Here is a 15,402-nt window from a genome sequence, read left to right on the forward strand (position 1 = left end):
GCAGCCAATACAACAGAGCTGGTCTGACAGGAAAATGGAACGATACCTGCCTGCAGGACAGGGGAACTGTCAGAGGAGAGAGCCAACGAGTCCATGGCTGAGGTGGGGGAGGGGGGCACAAACGCACCCAGGAGGGAAGACTGTGACCCCAAAGAGGTTAACTTAAAATTGCTCAGGAGAGATGACTGCTATTTAAAATATGCTCGATGGGGGCACCTGGGTGGCTCGGTTGGCTGAGTATCTGCCTTTGGCTAGGACTGTGGTTCCAGGGTCCTGGGATTGAGTCCCGCATCTGGCTCCCTGCTCAGCGGGGAGCCAGCTTCTCTCTCTCCCTCTGCCTGCCGTTCTGCTTACTTGTGCTCACTTGCTCACTCACTCTCTCTCACTGTCAAATAAATAAATGGAATCTAAAAAAAATTAAAAAAAAAACAAACAACATATGCTCGACAAAGAAAACAGTGGAACTGATGATGGATGGGGTGGTCTCATCTTAACACACCAAGACGTCCCTCAAGAGTAGCAAGCGGGACACCTGTCACGGGAGCCTGGCCTCTTGCCAGCAGCTGTGCCTGACTGGGGAACCGACGCTGTGTCTGGGAAGACAAAGCCCGGGCAAACCAAACTGCTCACACGTGCATTTCCTAGAAAGCACCTCCCCCTTTTCCTTGTCCCCAGCAAAGTCACTGCAAAATGTGATGCAGCCCCTGAGAGATTCCCTCCTCACCCCCGCAGTGCCAAAGGGGAAAGCCCCACCATTCTCAGAACAGAACCGACGAGTTGAAGAGATCATCAGCAAGGGCAGACAGGGTTCTCACTCCTCCACCCCTTCTCCCTGTCACCGTCCTCATCACTGTCCCAGGAACCGATGCCCATTGCCACAGGCACCCTCCATGTCTAGGCTTACACTGAGCAAAAGGCTGCTCGGTAGTCTGGTCTCTGCATACAGAAAGAGCACCCACTGCAGTGAGGTTTGCACACGTGCTCACGCTGAAGATTAAGCAAAGTGAGTTATGTCCCTGAAGACTCCAGGGCCAGCGCCATCACTCTGAACACGGGCAACCTGGGACACTTCTCAGCAGCGAGCAACTCTGCCCCGTCATAACCACATTTCCCTCCCTGAACCACGAGTTCAAAGCCTCAGGAGTAAATAGGGCCATCAGCAGCAATCAAATCCACGGAAATAGCCAGAGCTAGGCTAGGAAATCAGAAGTTAGAGAACAGAATGCAAAGTAAGCCTGTAGTTCCTTCAGAGAGAAAGGAAGGCCAGCTGGGGCGGGGACAGAAGTGGGAGGGGAGGGGAGACCCACACACAGTTTATGCCCCCAAGTCAGCAGCTGATTTTGGCTAAGTCGTCACAAATTATTACTGTGGGAACAAGTGGGTATTTGTTCAGCTGCGAAAATAGCAAGGCAAGTAGAGACTAAAAAGGAAAGAAAGAGTGGCAAACATAAACAGTCGGGCACTTGGGGTAAGGTTTACCAAGGCCAGGCAACCAGAAGAAGTGTCCTCCAAGAACAGCCTCTTCGGGGTTACCTGCATGAAGCCTGGGAGAATTCGCTTAAGCAAGCCCCGTGTTAGGACAAGCAAAGCTGTAACTCCAGCAAGTCCACCCTAGAAGACAAATGCACACAGCTGCGGAATCTGTCCCCAGTGCAAAGAAGCATACTTTCTGCCGAAACTTCCACTCTGCCCATGTGAGCACAGTGGGGAAGTTCTGAGATCCTGTCATTCTGGAATTAATGCCTCTGTACAGATCGTTGTAAACCCTTCCTTCCTCCAGGATGCAATCACAGGGGCGCTCCTAGGCCCACAGCCAACTGAAGCCTCCTGTTACTGTAATCAAGGGAAGGATGTGCACCAAGAAAACAACACAACCCCAAAATGCACGACGCACCTGATAACTACGGTGGAACTTCCAGTTTTCAAGAGGGGCCATCTGGGGCTTTCTTTTCCATCAGGAAACTCCCAAGAAAGGGCCCCCAGGGACTTTAGCACAGGGATTCTGTGACCTCCCAGACCCTCTGAGCAGCATCCTTCACTAAGCCACTAGGTTGCCCGAGTCTCATGGAAAGGAAGGAAACTTTAAATATGAGTAATAGAGTGGGTTGGACAGAGGAATAGCCAGGGGAGGCTTGAGATGCAACTTAATTAGAAAAGCTTGGGCCAGAGATGGAACAGGTGGACCAGTTCAGGAAGTAAAAGAGGGGAAAGAGGAGCAGCAGGGAAGAAGGCAGTCTGGGCGGGTCCTGCTCCAACCAAAACAGAAAATAAAGCTGGGGGAAAGGTGGGGGAAGCGAGGCAGGAGGAAGTAGTACTGGGAAGGCAATGCATGGCCTTACAATCCAGGTATTGCAAAGGAGCGGGATTTAAAAGCCAAGGGGAGTCAGCAAATCTTGGCGGAGTGAAGAAACAGGAAAAAGCCCAGCATCAGACTGTGGATTTAAGGATGCGGGTTCAAAGGGCGAAGGGGAGACTAGGGAGGCTCTGTGAGGGGGCATAAAGGATTATTCCAGCTGGAGGTTCATGACGCCCGGCTGGGAAGTGGAGTAGCCTTAATTCGCGATGACAAGGTAGCGGGAGGGCGAGTTTTAGGCAGTTACATCGGAAGAGAGGCGTGTGCGGGCTGTAGGAGAGAACCAGTGACCCCTGACTAAGGGCTGTCTCGAGAAGGCGAGGGACTCAGGACCCTAGGTCCTGAGCGGGGAGGGAGCTCCCGCTAGTCCGGGAATGCCCAGACTGCGCTCGCGGACAGAAGGCACCCGAGCCAAAGGGCCCGGGGACCCAGGCCTTAACTCTTCTGGCAGGAGGGTCTCCAAGGCGGGGCTGGGCCTGCGGTGGTCCCACAGGGCCTCAGGAGGGGCGGGGGTCCCGGACTCACGCATCAATGTGCTGAAGGCCACGACGCCGAGCAGCCCCTGCAGGAAGATGCCGAAACTGTGCATGAGCGCGCCGCTCTCGCAGCGGCCCGCCCCGGACGCGACGGTGGAGGGCGGCGCGCCCGGGAGCCCGCGGCTCGCGTTCCCGGCGGGGCCCTGCATGGCGGGCCTGGCGGAGGGGCGCGGGGCGCCGCAGCCAGCCCGCCCGCCCGGCCTCGCTGCCTGCCGGGGCCGCGCCGCCGAGCTCCGGGCCGGGAGTCGAAGCCGGGAGCCGGTACCTCCGCCCCGCGGCCCACTCGCCGCCGCGCGTAACCCGACGTCTGAGACCGCAGCTCCTGATTGGCTCGGCCGGGCGTGGGGGCGGGCCTCGGCCTCTCCGGCTCTCCCCTCCCCACCATGGGCGGGGCTCCGGCTGGGCGTGGGGGCGGGGCCGTGCGTCCAGGCCGCAGGTAGAGCGGGGCAGGTGAGCGCGGCTGCTCGAATGTCGGTGAGCCCGAGATACCTCCTTCTCCTCCTCCACCCTCCCCTCGCCGAGCTCCACGTAGGAAAGGCAGGAGCCCGGGACCATCTGCGACTGAATTCTTTTCCTTTCCAAGATGAAGCCCTCACACCCTGCAGAATTTATTAAAAATGCTCCTGGATTCCACCCTCAGATTCCGATTCAGTAGTTCGGAGACAGAGCGGAATCATCTGCATTTTCAGTCAGCATCCTAGATTATCCTGAAGGAGGCGGTGAGGAAAATAAACCGAGACTCTGCCCACAGGCATATTCCTTCCCATCCAGACGTTTGGCGTCCTTCTACTTTCCTTGTTAGTACGAATGTTGTGGCCAAAAGCTTATCTTCGTCAATCAGGCCCCAGTTGACTTTTTTTCTTCCCTAAACATTATGTAAATGGTCATTTTAATCCAATCAATGTCGTTTAGAAATATACAAGGTTTATACTGAAAACATGTCAACATATCCCCGTCTTGTTAATTTTGAACATGCTTCATAAAGCCAAATTGTTGGTAATTGGCAGAATCTCTAAGGACCCCCTCCCTCCACACATACCTGTTTACTCCCACCCTTGACCCTTTGGAACCAGCTCTCTCCCTCTACCGGGGCCTCTAGTCCCTATTGTCTCATGGAACTTCCCAAGCCCCTCTGGCTTTTCTCCAGACACCTCTTGCTGGTGCTCTCCAGTCCCTAGCCTTCCTGCTGCATCCACGTAATGACCGTATACACATGGTATTCACTCCAGTAGACACTGGGCTACATTTGTAGGACAAGAAAAACTGTATTTAGGGAAATTTTCCCTAAAAGATAGCCACCACGGAATTCCAATGGGCTAAAAGCTTACAAAAGCTTTCTGGGTTAACAGGAATTAACCGGATTATCCAGAGAACAAAAGTGCTATTGGCTCCTTAGAGCCAATTCTTTAGCCCTTCTCTTAGGATGCACTTCACAGCTCCTCTGTCTTAAATGGCATTCCAGCTCCATGTACCACTCTTCCCTTTCCCTGCAGAATGAACTGCTACTCGTGCTTGAGGCCCGTCTAACCTCCCTCTCCCTGTACGGCTTCCACGTGACCTTGTGTCCACTGCTCCATTAGAACTTCTCCAACTGCTCCAATAGACGGTGGTACACGTCTCTCTCCCACACCTGAGTGTGAGTACTGGTTTTTATTCACCCTTGAATCCAACATAGTGCCTGGCACAGAGAACATGGCAACACTTTTTAAATTAAACTGAATTTTAATTTATAAAATTTAAAACTCTCCACAAGTATTGACCATGGGAAAATACAGAAAATCAGGTTAAGAAAATAAATAGGCCAGGGAAAATTGTGTTACCGTCTTTAAGTCTAAGAAGGTCTCTTATGGGGATACTCAACAGTTACAGTCCATGTGCAGAGGGAACCAGGTAAGAGAATGAGTACTTAATGCAGGAGAGACTGTGGGCTGGTATAAGAAGACTGTTAATTGATTGAAGATACAGGCAGCTTAAGGAAAGTTGCACACAGAGCTGAAGAATGAAGTTTTTGACAGAGCACTGCTCTGCACACCCAGATGTGGAGGGATCCTTAAGGCCCGTTGCTGCTGTACCAAGGCAAATGTAGACAAAGGAGAAGCATTCTTCTGAGATCAGGGGCAGATTCCCCAAAGCCAGGAGCAAAGGTGCTATGGGGAAATTCTGTTCCTCCTACCTTTCCTGAACTACAGTTAAAAAGTACCCAAATCCAGAGGATAAAGATTGGACAGCAGGAGAGGGGGGAGAATTCTGGAAATGTAAATTTTACTGAAGTAGAAAGAACTTTCTTCTCCTTTCAGAGATGATTCTGAGGCCCCACTGGAATGGGTTTTGAAGGATTTACTCTGGCCAAGATGTCTTCTTTGCTGTCAAATGAAGTTAAACATAGCTTAAGACGTGTTTTAATTCTTACAACCACTTAAAACTGTTATAATATACCACAAGTTCTTATACACTCTTATTTACAAAAAAAAAAAAAAAGAAAACAAAAACCCACACAGAATATTCATCCAAAATAGTTTTTTTTTAATCCCTTGAAGTTATACCCATCAAACTGGATGGGAGTTATTTTATAGGTATTCTTGTGCATATTTCTCCTTAATTATACTTTACCCTCATAGCATAACTTTTAAAATTAAGAGAAAAACAGCAAGCAGGAAGGATACAATGCAATATGCATTTCATTTTGTTCGAAACAAGCAGCTTAAAAAAAAAAAAAAAAAGGCTAGCATAAACAAAGTGCATCAGTTCCAGCAAGTTAGTATCAGAAACAGGCCCAAGGACAGTGCTGGAACCAGCCAGAAGTCCCACCCTAGCAGGCCTCTGATTGTCTTTAGAGAATATTCAAACCCCCCCCCCCCAAAAAAAAAGAAAGAAAAGGAAAATAAATGAAAGCTTAAAAATCTCGAAGCATTCAAACTACACTTCCCTAGAGCCTTCTTACAAAAGGAGATAAGGAACTGTCCAGATTTAGCTTTGTCTAAACTTTGTACAGGACCTTCAGTCATCTGCTTTGTGATTTGATTTGCCCCCAAAGCCTACCTTCATCCTTCCAGCACTATTTGCCCACCTCCATTCTGCCAAGCTAGGCATGCAGTTAGGTTGACTATACCATGTAGAATCCCCTCTGGACAGAGTTTCCACACATCCTGAGACTAGGCACCCCCACTGGCAATGGCGGCATCATCTCACCAGGCAGTATCATCCTTTGTCCCCAAATAGCTCAGGGTCCACACTTGACTGCTAGTGTTGAGGACCTGTCCACCAAAGTTGTAGATTCTCTTTTACAACCGTGCCTTGTGAGAGGCCATAGCACCAGGACAAACCCAAATGGTGTGGTAAGTCAGAGAAGACATAAGGGGATGGAGTTTTAGGCCTATTTCTCCATTACCCTCTGCTGGTTTTGTGGGTTCTTATGAAAAATCTAAGCATTCTGAAACACCAGAAGCAAGAAAATCTCCAGGGCATTTACTGCCCACTACCTTCATATCTTCACCCTGCAGGCTGCCCTCAGAAGCAAGGCTACCTCTGTGGTCTGGGACAAGTACAGGGAAACCCAAGTAAGAAGGCTTAGAACCAGATCTGTGGACTGGGCTTTGAGTTTAGAACTCTTCTGCAAAAACTCCACGTCCATAGGTGGCTTGCTTAGGTAGATTCAAATTTTCAAAGTACGTACTTCTCATACAAGGGGTGAGAGTCATCAAAATTCACTAACAGAACATGGTAAAGTAAATCAAGTCATGGAAGAATTACAATTGCATGAAAGGGACTGACTTCTTTTTGGCTTTGCAGGAGACTTTGTTCTACAGGGTTTCTGAGAAAGCATCATGACCATGACATGCGCTTATTTACAGTGGACCCAGGACCAAAGACATTCAAATTTTAAAAAGGGGGGTCCCTGGTTCCCAAGATTTATACTTCACTTGTTAGTGATGTCTTTTCCTTCATCTTCCTAAGGCCAAATGATAACATAGAACTCTTTTAAACTTACACACACACACCCACACACACACACACACACCCCATCCCTAGTATATAGAACCAGTATTCAAACCTAGTACGTGTTTCCACTGTTGAGACTAAGCTCCTAACATCTCTTTCAGAGCTTCTGTGGGCATCAATCAAACCAGTGAAAGGGGTCTTCAATACAAGTCTTTGGTGATAGGCGCCAAGTAAATATAAGTATCTGTGAGTTTTCCCAACGTTCCCATCTAGATAATTCTTAACAACTGTTAACAATTTCCTGATGTTCTGTGTGTCCCCCAGAAATACTTTTTGGCTTGGGAGAGGTGAACGGTTCTGAGTCCTGCCCTAGCTATGTCCTCCTAAAGCTTTTAATCTGTATTTAGGTACCACATTAGTAACAGGATTAATAAAACAGAGTGAGTAAAATATATTCAAGTCCTCAGGAAACTTTGGTCCAAGGCCCTCTCTCTCGCAGTGAGAATAACTTTACTTCCAGGAGAAGAGGCATAGAAAGGCCAAGCTCTGAGCTGGTTTTCCATGTCTGACTCTATCATAATTCAAGAAATATTTACCAAGAAGCCCATCTCTTCCAGGAGTTGCCAAGTATCTTTCCCTGACCTCATATATCCACAACATAGATGCTGGGAGCCACTTACATCACCAAAGAAAGGCAGACACAGGTAAAGCCCCAGTAATATATCCCCTGCATTAGACACCTTAACTCTCCTTCAACTGAGAAGAATGAGGGCAGTTTACAAAGGAAAATAGCATAGTTCCCAGAAGCCCACAAAATACAGTCAAAATGTTACAGCAAATCTTCATGTACAATAAAAGGTTTCCCTAACACACACAAAGGCTAATAGCGGCCGGTCAACTTCAAGGTCCAAGAGGCTTACACAGTCCATTCACCTGTTTCCAAGTTTGTCAATACAGGATAAAAAAATGGATCATGGAAAACTCTGTGACCTCAGGCAGCTGTGGGGCCAGCTGCAATTCAGATAAATGCAGCCCCTCACAATATAAATCTTTAAATTTAAGAGGGTGTCAGCCTTTAAGAAACAAAGTTCATGTACCCATGTGTAATATACAAGCATTTTACCCCAACATGGTGAGTCATTATCCGGTTTAAAATCTGTTTCAGAATCAGAGTAATCAGACTGTCACCGTCGTCCAGCCATGTCCCAGCAGCTTTATGAGGGAAATGGAGTCTAAACTGTGTACTTTAAAAAAAAAAAAAATGCCCTGTGCCAAATTCCCAATTACCTTCCCTTATTTAATATGGGGGGGGGTATGTAATTCTTTAATGCAGTTGCCTGAGAAACTGCATCTCACCATGAGAATGCAAGAAATATTAAGGGAAAACCAACTTAGAGTTGGCTTCTCTCTAGGAGAAAGCTGAGCTTGGATAATCATGGTACAGACAGAGGAGCTGGCTGAGCCCTGAGTATATCCAGATTAGAGACTACTCAGGGCCATGAGTTTCACCTTCCCAGGCTCCACCCCCTTTAACTATGATTTTGGAGAAGGCAAAAGAGAGACAGCTTAACGTATTCACTGTTGCATTTGGTCAACTCCCCCTCACAGGAAGTAAAACTCATTTCCCTACATAAAACAAACACTGATCTTCTCCAAGGAACTCCCTTTGCCTAGTGCCTTAACTGCTGAGCTCTGCAGAACTTTATGTAAGTTATGCACCCTCTGCCCCAAGACCATGTACTTAACACTAACTGTTCCCAAGCATCTTCTATGTGCTCCTCTTCCACAGGCATAGCCTTACATTTGAAAAAACTGGGTCTCTAAGTTCAAACGTATCGACTTTTACTTAAAAGAAGCTTCTTTCCGGGTCTATCTGGTGATAACCTAAGCACAGAACTGATGCTTTAACATGCGGTTTGGCTGAAGGGCTTGCGTTAAGGTGGTTTGTGAGTCATCTAAGGAGGAGAGTGTGCAGACTACAGACTGTCTGCCAAGGTCCGTCCACTGGTGGGAACAGGAGAGGGGAGGAAAAGCGAAAAACCAACAATCAGTTTAAATTTGAAATAATATTACCTTATATTTGTATAGCTGTTTAGAATTCACCAAGTCTGTAGTTTTAAAAAACATTTTCAAATCTTGACGATGAGTGATTAAGTTATAAATTTGCAGGTAACTAGGATAATTAAAAAACAAACAAACAAACAACACACTCAGCAACGCAAACCATTTAAAGGAGGCAATCTATATGTGCATCTTTCCTCATTCCTCCCGGCTGGAACAGCATGGCTACTGTCCTATAGTAGCTCGAAGTACAATCCTAAGTGAAAATTTGCCTATAGTTTAATGTTAGCTTGAACTGGGCCAAAACAAACACCTAAAAGAAAACCAAGTTGTTGAGCTGTTGTGTGGGAATCCTCAGGCTTTAGATTACGTTCAATTTAAAGGTTTCACTAAGAGGACATGTAAATGTGACTAGGCAAAGAAGTTTCCAGAATCCTTAACCACCTCTTAATCTTTATGTGGCCACTGAGGACATGAGGACACACTGTTACAGAAACTCCATGCTCTGCATCGCCCCCCAAAATATTTTCTCTGTTGTGCTTCTTCACTCTCTGCCTGGAGACACAGAAAAAGAAAGGGAAATGGGTTTTCCACCGGGTCCAAGAAACACCTACTGATTTGCACCCTAAGTGAGGACTCTCAAAATGAAACAGACAACCGTGGAGGAAAGTAGACATAAAATAAGAGCCACTGAAGTCCGTCTGCAGACTGATGGGGAGACACCAACTAAACAGAAATAACCACAATTTTTGAGAGACCACCTCACAGGGAGCACTACACTGGGCCCAAATGGGAAACAATGACAGTGCAGGTCTCGGATCAGGCCAGGAACTCATGTAAGTGCTCACATGGTATTTTTAAGAACGCAAACAGTATTGGGTTTGTTGGTTTTTTTTTTCACCCTCCAGCTTCTGTCATAGTTTTAGTGTTGATGTAGCTTAAAAATGGCATCATACAAAAAACCTTATACATGGCTGTAAGCTCAGTCATCAACAGAGGTAGTAAACAAAGGAACTCCTAAGAATAGATTTTAAAATGGATCAAAGTGTGAATGTACATTCAAAACCCTAGAGTCACGTAAGCATCCCCAAAATGAACTGTTTTAATTTAAAAAAGCTTAAAAACACAATGACAATGAAGCACTGAGGTGCCTTAGGCACAGTCCCAAATCAGTGCTGACTTAAAGCTATGTCCTCTCTTTCCAGGAAAGAGTTCAATCTACAATGGGAAGGAACAGAACAAAAAGAACACAACCATAAGGGTGCTTTCCGGCCGCCGAGGTTCTTCTTCGTTTTCAGGCCACACCACTGGAAATGTTCGTTCTTCTGACACGAGTCTTTTCTTCACAACCCTTCTTCTTTTTAAAACTGCAATCTGCTGACCAAGAGATGCCCACATTCCCACTGGCTGGGGAGCCCCTTCCAGGCAGTTTTTGCTTCTTCGGTGTGGGTCCTCCTTCCCTGAAAGTGCAAAGAGAGCAGGCCGAGCCCTGCAAGGCCCAGAGCCTCAGGGCTGACTCAGCACAGCTTGGAGAGCAGCGAGAAGGATTTGCTGCACTTGTGCTGCGAAGACACAGCTCACTTTGGTTGTCCTTCTCAGTTGGCAAACTGCTCATAGAAAGCAAACTTGATCCTCTCTATGTGGTGGCAGAGTTTGATGGCGGGGCCCAATTTTAAATCCATGCACTCTTGAACAGTGGGAAGGGTAAGAAGCAACAGGGCCTGCCCGTCAATTTCCTGTTAAAGCACAAAATACGCATTATATATGATGTGCATGTGGATGGCAGCTCAGGAAAGACAGCCCCTGTTTCCTTTCGCTTGTGTCAAAATCTGAGCCTCTCTGCTTTCCTTTCCTTACTTTCCCCCTTTTCCCAAGTATCACACAGTTTCTTCCAAGTGCCTCCTGCAGTCCTCCATGCTAATGAATCTTCACAATTAAGGATAAACTTTTACCCAGTATAAGAATCCATTCTACAGGGAACGCCTGGGTGGCTCAGTGGGTTAAGCCTCTGCCTTCGGCTCAGGTCATGATCTCAGGGTCCTGGGATTGAGCCCCACATCGGGCTCTCTGCTCAGCGGGGAGCCTGCTTTCTCCTCTCTCTCTCTCTCTCTCTCTCTGCCTGCCTCTCTGCCTACTTGTGCCCTCTCTCTCTGTCAAATAAATAAAATCTTAAAAAAAAAAAAAGGAATCCATTCTACAGTTTTTGCTCTGCAGAAATTCACTGAATGAACTAGCTTTGTAACTGGCTACTGAATGAACCAAAAGAAACATCTTTTTAGAGGATGCTTTCTAAATCTGAAAAAAAAAAAAATTAACTATAAACGTCAATGTTTTCCTACTCTGTAACATTCATAAAAGCCGGATGAGCTCTTCAAACATGTTCAGTTCAGAATCTCCCCAGTTATCAAAAAAAAAAAAAAAAAAAAAAAAAGTATTTGTTTAAGGTCACAGACTATTTGTCTTAAGACCGATCATCAGTGTAGAGCCTCACATATTACATATTACAGTTGTTAATTATTCTTAAAAACAAGCAAATCATTACTTTGGAAAACAAGAGCACGGTTAAGAACTGCATACTTGATTTTAAGCCATTCAAATACTTGAGGGATGGAAACAAAGTCTTGGGAAAAAGGGCAACACAGTGATCATCCAGTTCAAATGTAGCGGAAGTGGGAACCATGACCTCTTACAACCCTCCTTCTAGACTCCTAAAAGGGTAACTACATTTCTTTTGTATGAGAGAAACATTTTTCCTCAGACTTGTAAACAAATCGTTACTACACCCACAGTCCTTTGCTAAGGAAACAGGTCTCTGTAATTACCTGGTCTAGAAATATCCTCGCCAGCGGAGCACAGTCGGTGGATCTGATGAACCGGACCACGTCCGCCACACTCCACTTGAGGGGGTTACTGTCCAGATGGAGCCTCTCGGCAACTTCAATCCTTATTTCCTTCATTGCCCGCAACAAAGCAAACCAAACGGTGTCAGAGCTACTTTATTCTAAAAAAGTCTCTCTCTATAAATTCAAAACCCTTGGAGACAGGATTGGAGGGTTAGGTTTTAGGGCATGATTTCTCCCAGCAAAGATGGCCAAGGTCCACACACACCAGGTACCCAGGAAATGTGGATCTTTTATAATAAGAAACATCAGTGGGGAAGAATTTATTCAAAGTTCCAGCACAAATAATTTGGACAATTTAACAGAGAAAAATGGCTTTTCAGGCTCCCATTTGTTCCCTGGTCTATTTCGACTCGCTGTCTGTAGGGTGCTGCAGTGAACAGGATGCTACTTCGGAAGAAAGAAGGCGTAACTAAATCTTCAGGAGAAACCATTTGCTGCTTTAGTTCAGGCAATATATTTAAAATGCAACCCAGTTTTGAAACAGTGACTTAACTGCCACTCTTATAGTGTCTGCATTATGTAACACACATGTATGTATATATTATACACCAAGCAAAACCGCTTCACCCGAATCAAAAGGATAAATAACTTATCTCCACAGAACCATCTATCAAAAGTATCAAACAAGAGTTCTCCCTAAACGACAGGCTAGAGTTAAGAGGGAAAAAAAAAAAAAAAAAAGGAAAGTTTTATTGCAAGTTTAACCTAAAGTAAGCAGCTACTCAGAAAGACCTTCTTTCTGGTAGGTAGTTGATCTCCAAATAATCCTTGCAACACAAGTAAATTCCTAAATTTGGAATTCTTTTAAGAGAGACCCAGGAAATTCAACTGAAGCCTGTACTGAAATAAACGGAATGCCCACATCATTAACAACCCGCCCTCAGAGGGGAATTCTAGAGAGGAATAAAAGGCACTGTATTTTATAAATGGGTACCTTTGGTGAAGGAGGTTTATTCTCATCATCAGAAAATGAAAAAGTGCGAAGCTCTCTTTTTCTCCGTTGTCTGTCGGGAGGCAGTGATGTAGAGATCTCACTCTGGGTGGGCGAGGAAGAGCACGACTTTTTTTCTGACATTTCTGACTCTTCTTGTAGCTCGTCCTGCTGCTCCGACGTACTGCCCTCACTCAGGGAATCATCATCCCCTTCATCTGGGTCATCCTCATCTTCACCCCCACTTCCCTAGAGGAAACGCAGAGAAAAGTCTCATGGAAATTCACAAACAAACCAGCTCCCGGCCAAAGACCACCTTCTGCTGGGGCAGGGATCTGACTCAGACAGGCCGGCAGGTGGTCCTTGTGTGTCCGTGCTGTACGGTCGTGTTCTCCTGGCTGCTTGGCTGGACAGGCACACCACAGATCTCGTACCTGGGGCGAGCCTGCCGGGGTGTTATCAACGGATGCAGAGGAGCGTTTCTTCTTATGGACAAAGACATTTTTCCGCCTCTTCCTCCGCTTACTGGCTTTTTTCAGGGCACATGCTAAGTTGCTATGCCCACCAGGTGGCCTCCCGATTCTTTTATTTTTCTTCTTTCCATAATAGTGTGCTAAATGTGAAGGACAGAGAAAAATGAAGTAGGGTCACAATTTCTGTACACTTCATACCACAAGAGATTTGACCAGCACAGCAGAGAACATTGTATGTGATGAAGGTTTAAAATCTGAATCATGGAACAATCTTAACTGTCCAGATCTTAAATGGATAGTACCATTAGTACTGACAAATGCACAAACCTGTTATGCACAAATGCATAACCGTCCCTCTGTCAAGATGTAGAACATCTCCATCAACCTAGAAAGTTCCCAGGGTCCCTTCCCAGTCAGTCCACCTCACCAGAAGCAAGCACAACTGTATTCCAACTTCCACCAGTACTTATCAGTTCTGCCTCACCTATAGAACATTTGGTAGATGCTTTTTTTTTTTTAAAGATTTTATTTTTTTATTTGACAGAGAGAGAGACAGCGAGAAAGGGAATACAAGCAGGGGGAGTGGGAGAGGGAGAAGCAGGCTTCCTGCTGAGCAGGGAGCCCGATGTGGGGCTCGATCCCAGCACCCTGGGATCATGACCTGAGCCGAAGGCAGACACTTAATGACTGAACTACCCCGGCGCCCCAATCAGTAGATGCTTTTTGGACAAGGTTTCTTTCGCTCAGTATGATTCTGAGTTTCACCTCTGCTGCTGTGTGTATGAATACTTCAGTCCCTTCTACTGATGAACAGCATCTCATTGTGAAGAATACACTAGTTTAGTCTCCTGTTGACAGGCACCTGAGCTGTTCCCAGGTTCTGGCTATTACTATTTGGCAATGAACACTCTTGTCCGAGGCTTTTAGAGTGGGTATTTTCATTTTCCTTGGGTAGATACCTGGGGATGGAATTGCTGGATCATACGTGGATGTAGATTAACTTTTAAAGAAACTGCCAAGAGTTTGCTTAAAGGGTCGCATAATTTGACACTCCTACCAGCACTGTATGAGAGATCTAGTTGTCAACACCTTTGCCAGCTTGTGGGACTGTCCATGTTTTTCATTTTAGCCAATTTAGTGGATATGTAGTAATTTCTCATGATAGTTTAGATCTGCATTTCCCTGATGACTAATGATACTGAGCATGTTTTCATGTGCTTATTGGCCACATATGTATCTTTTTTGTGAAGTGCCTATTCAAGTCTTTTATTCATTTTTAAAATGGTTTTCTCTTTCTACTTTGTGAGATATAATTCACAATATAAAATCCACCATTTTAAAGTATACATATCCAGTGATTTTTAGTATATGATGTCTACAACAATCATAACTAATTCCAGAACATCTTCTTATTTTTAAATTTTTAAAAAATAAGGTAAAAGTCCCCATAACATACAATGAACCATTTTCCCATGTACCATTCAGTGGTATTCAGCATATTCACAATGTCGTACAACTATCAGCTTTCTCTGGCTTCCAAGTTTCTCTTATTACGGAGTTGCAGGTGTATTTACTACACTGGAGAGAAATTCTCTGAGCATAAGTTTTTAATTTTGGTGATTTTTTTTTTCCTTTACATTAGTGCATTGTTTTCTAAGAAATCTTTGCTTGCCCCAAGATCTTGAGGATACCCTTCTTGTTTTCTTCTAGGAGCTTTACAGTTTTAGCTTTACCTCAGGCCTAAGATATACCTTGAATTAATTTTTATATTTAGTGATGTAGAAGCCAAGGAGTTCTGGTTTTGTTTTTTCAATTTGGAAATCCGAATGTACCAGTGCCATTTGTTGAAAGAACTTCCTTTTCCTGTTAAGTTCTTCATCTTTATTGAAAATCATTTAACCACATAAATTTGGGTGTATTTCTGGCCCCTCTCTTCTGTGTGTCTTCTGTGTGACTATTTCATCCACCTCACTTACTGATTATTCTACCTTTATGGTAAAACTCGAAGACAGACAGAGTAAGTTCTCCAACTTTATTCTTTTTCAGGATTGTTTTGGCTATTCTAGATCTTGCACATTTTCATATAAATTTTAGAATATAAAAATAATTCAAAAAATGAACTATATATATCCTAGCTCTAAATATATATACTAGTTTTATATTAACATAAAAACAAAATATAATTTTTTTTTGCAAAAAATGGATT

The 15,402-nt window shown here is 45.1% G+C and overlaps 2 protein-coding genes across 15 annotated transcripts in view; both read right to left on the reverse strand.

The window, feature by feature from the left end:
• The window catches only part of STIMATE (STIM activating enhancer), a 53,540-nt gene extending 50,339 nt beyond the window's left edge, over window positions 1-3,201 (reverse strand). For both annotated transcript variants that reach the window (XM_032322129.1, XM_032322119.1), the window contains exon 1: window positions 2,879-3,201. In XM_032322129.1, coding sequence (XP_032178020.1) covers window positions 2,879-3,038 — 160 coding nt within the window. In that variant the 5' untranslated portion in view covers window positions 3,039-3,201. The remainder of the gene's footprint in view (window positions 1-2,878) is intronic.
• A 2,377-nt stretch (window positions 3,202-5,578) lies between these two features.
• Window positions 5,579-15,402, reverse strand: part of SFMBT1 (Scm like with four mbt domains 1) — a 125,618-nt gene continuing 115,794 nt past the window's right edge. For all 13 annotated transcript variants that reach the window (XM_032322056.1, XM_032322039.1, XM_032322106.1 and 10 more), the window contains 4 exons: window positions 13,158-13,336; window positions 12,727-12,972; window positions 11,712-11,840; window positions 5,579-10,625 (listed from right to left, as the gene is read on the reverse strand). In XM_032322056.1, the coding sequence (XP_032177947.1) occupies window positions 10,485-10,625; window positions 11,712-11,840; window positions 12,727-12,972; window positions 13,158-13,336 (695 nt within the window). In that variant the 3' untranslated portion in view covers window positions 5,579-10,484. The remainder of the gene's footprint in view (window positions 10,626-11,711; window positions 11,841-12,726; window positions 12,973-13,157; window positions 13,337-15,402) is intronic.

Source organism: Mustela erminea, chromosome 1 (assembly GCF_009829155.1).
Source record: "Mustela erminea isolate mMusErm1 chromosome 1, mMusErm1.Pri, whole genome shotgun sequence".
Taxonomy (NCBI): domain Eukaryota; kingdom Metazoa; phylum Chordata; class Mammalia; order Carnivora; family Mustelidae; genus Mustela; species Mustela erminea.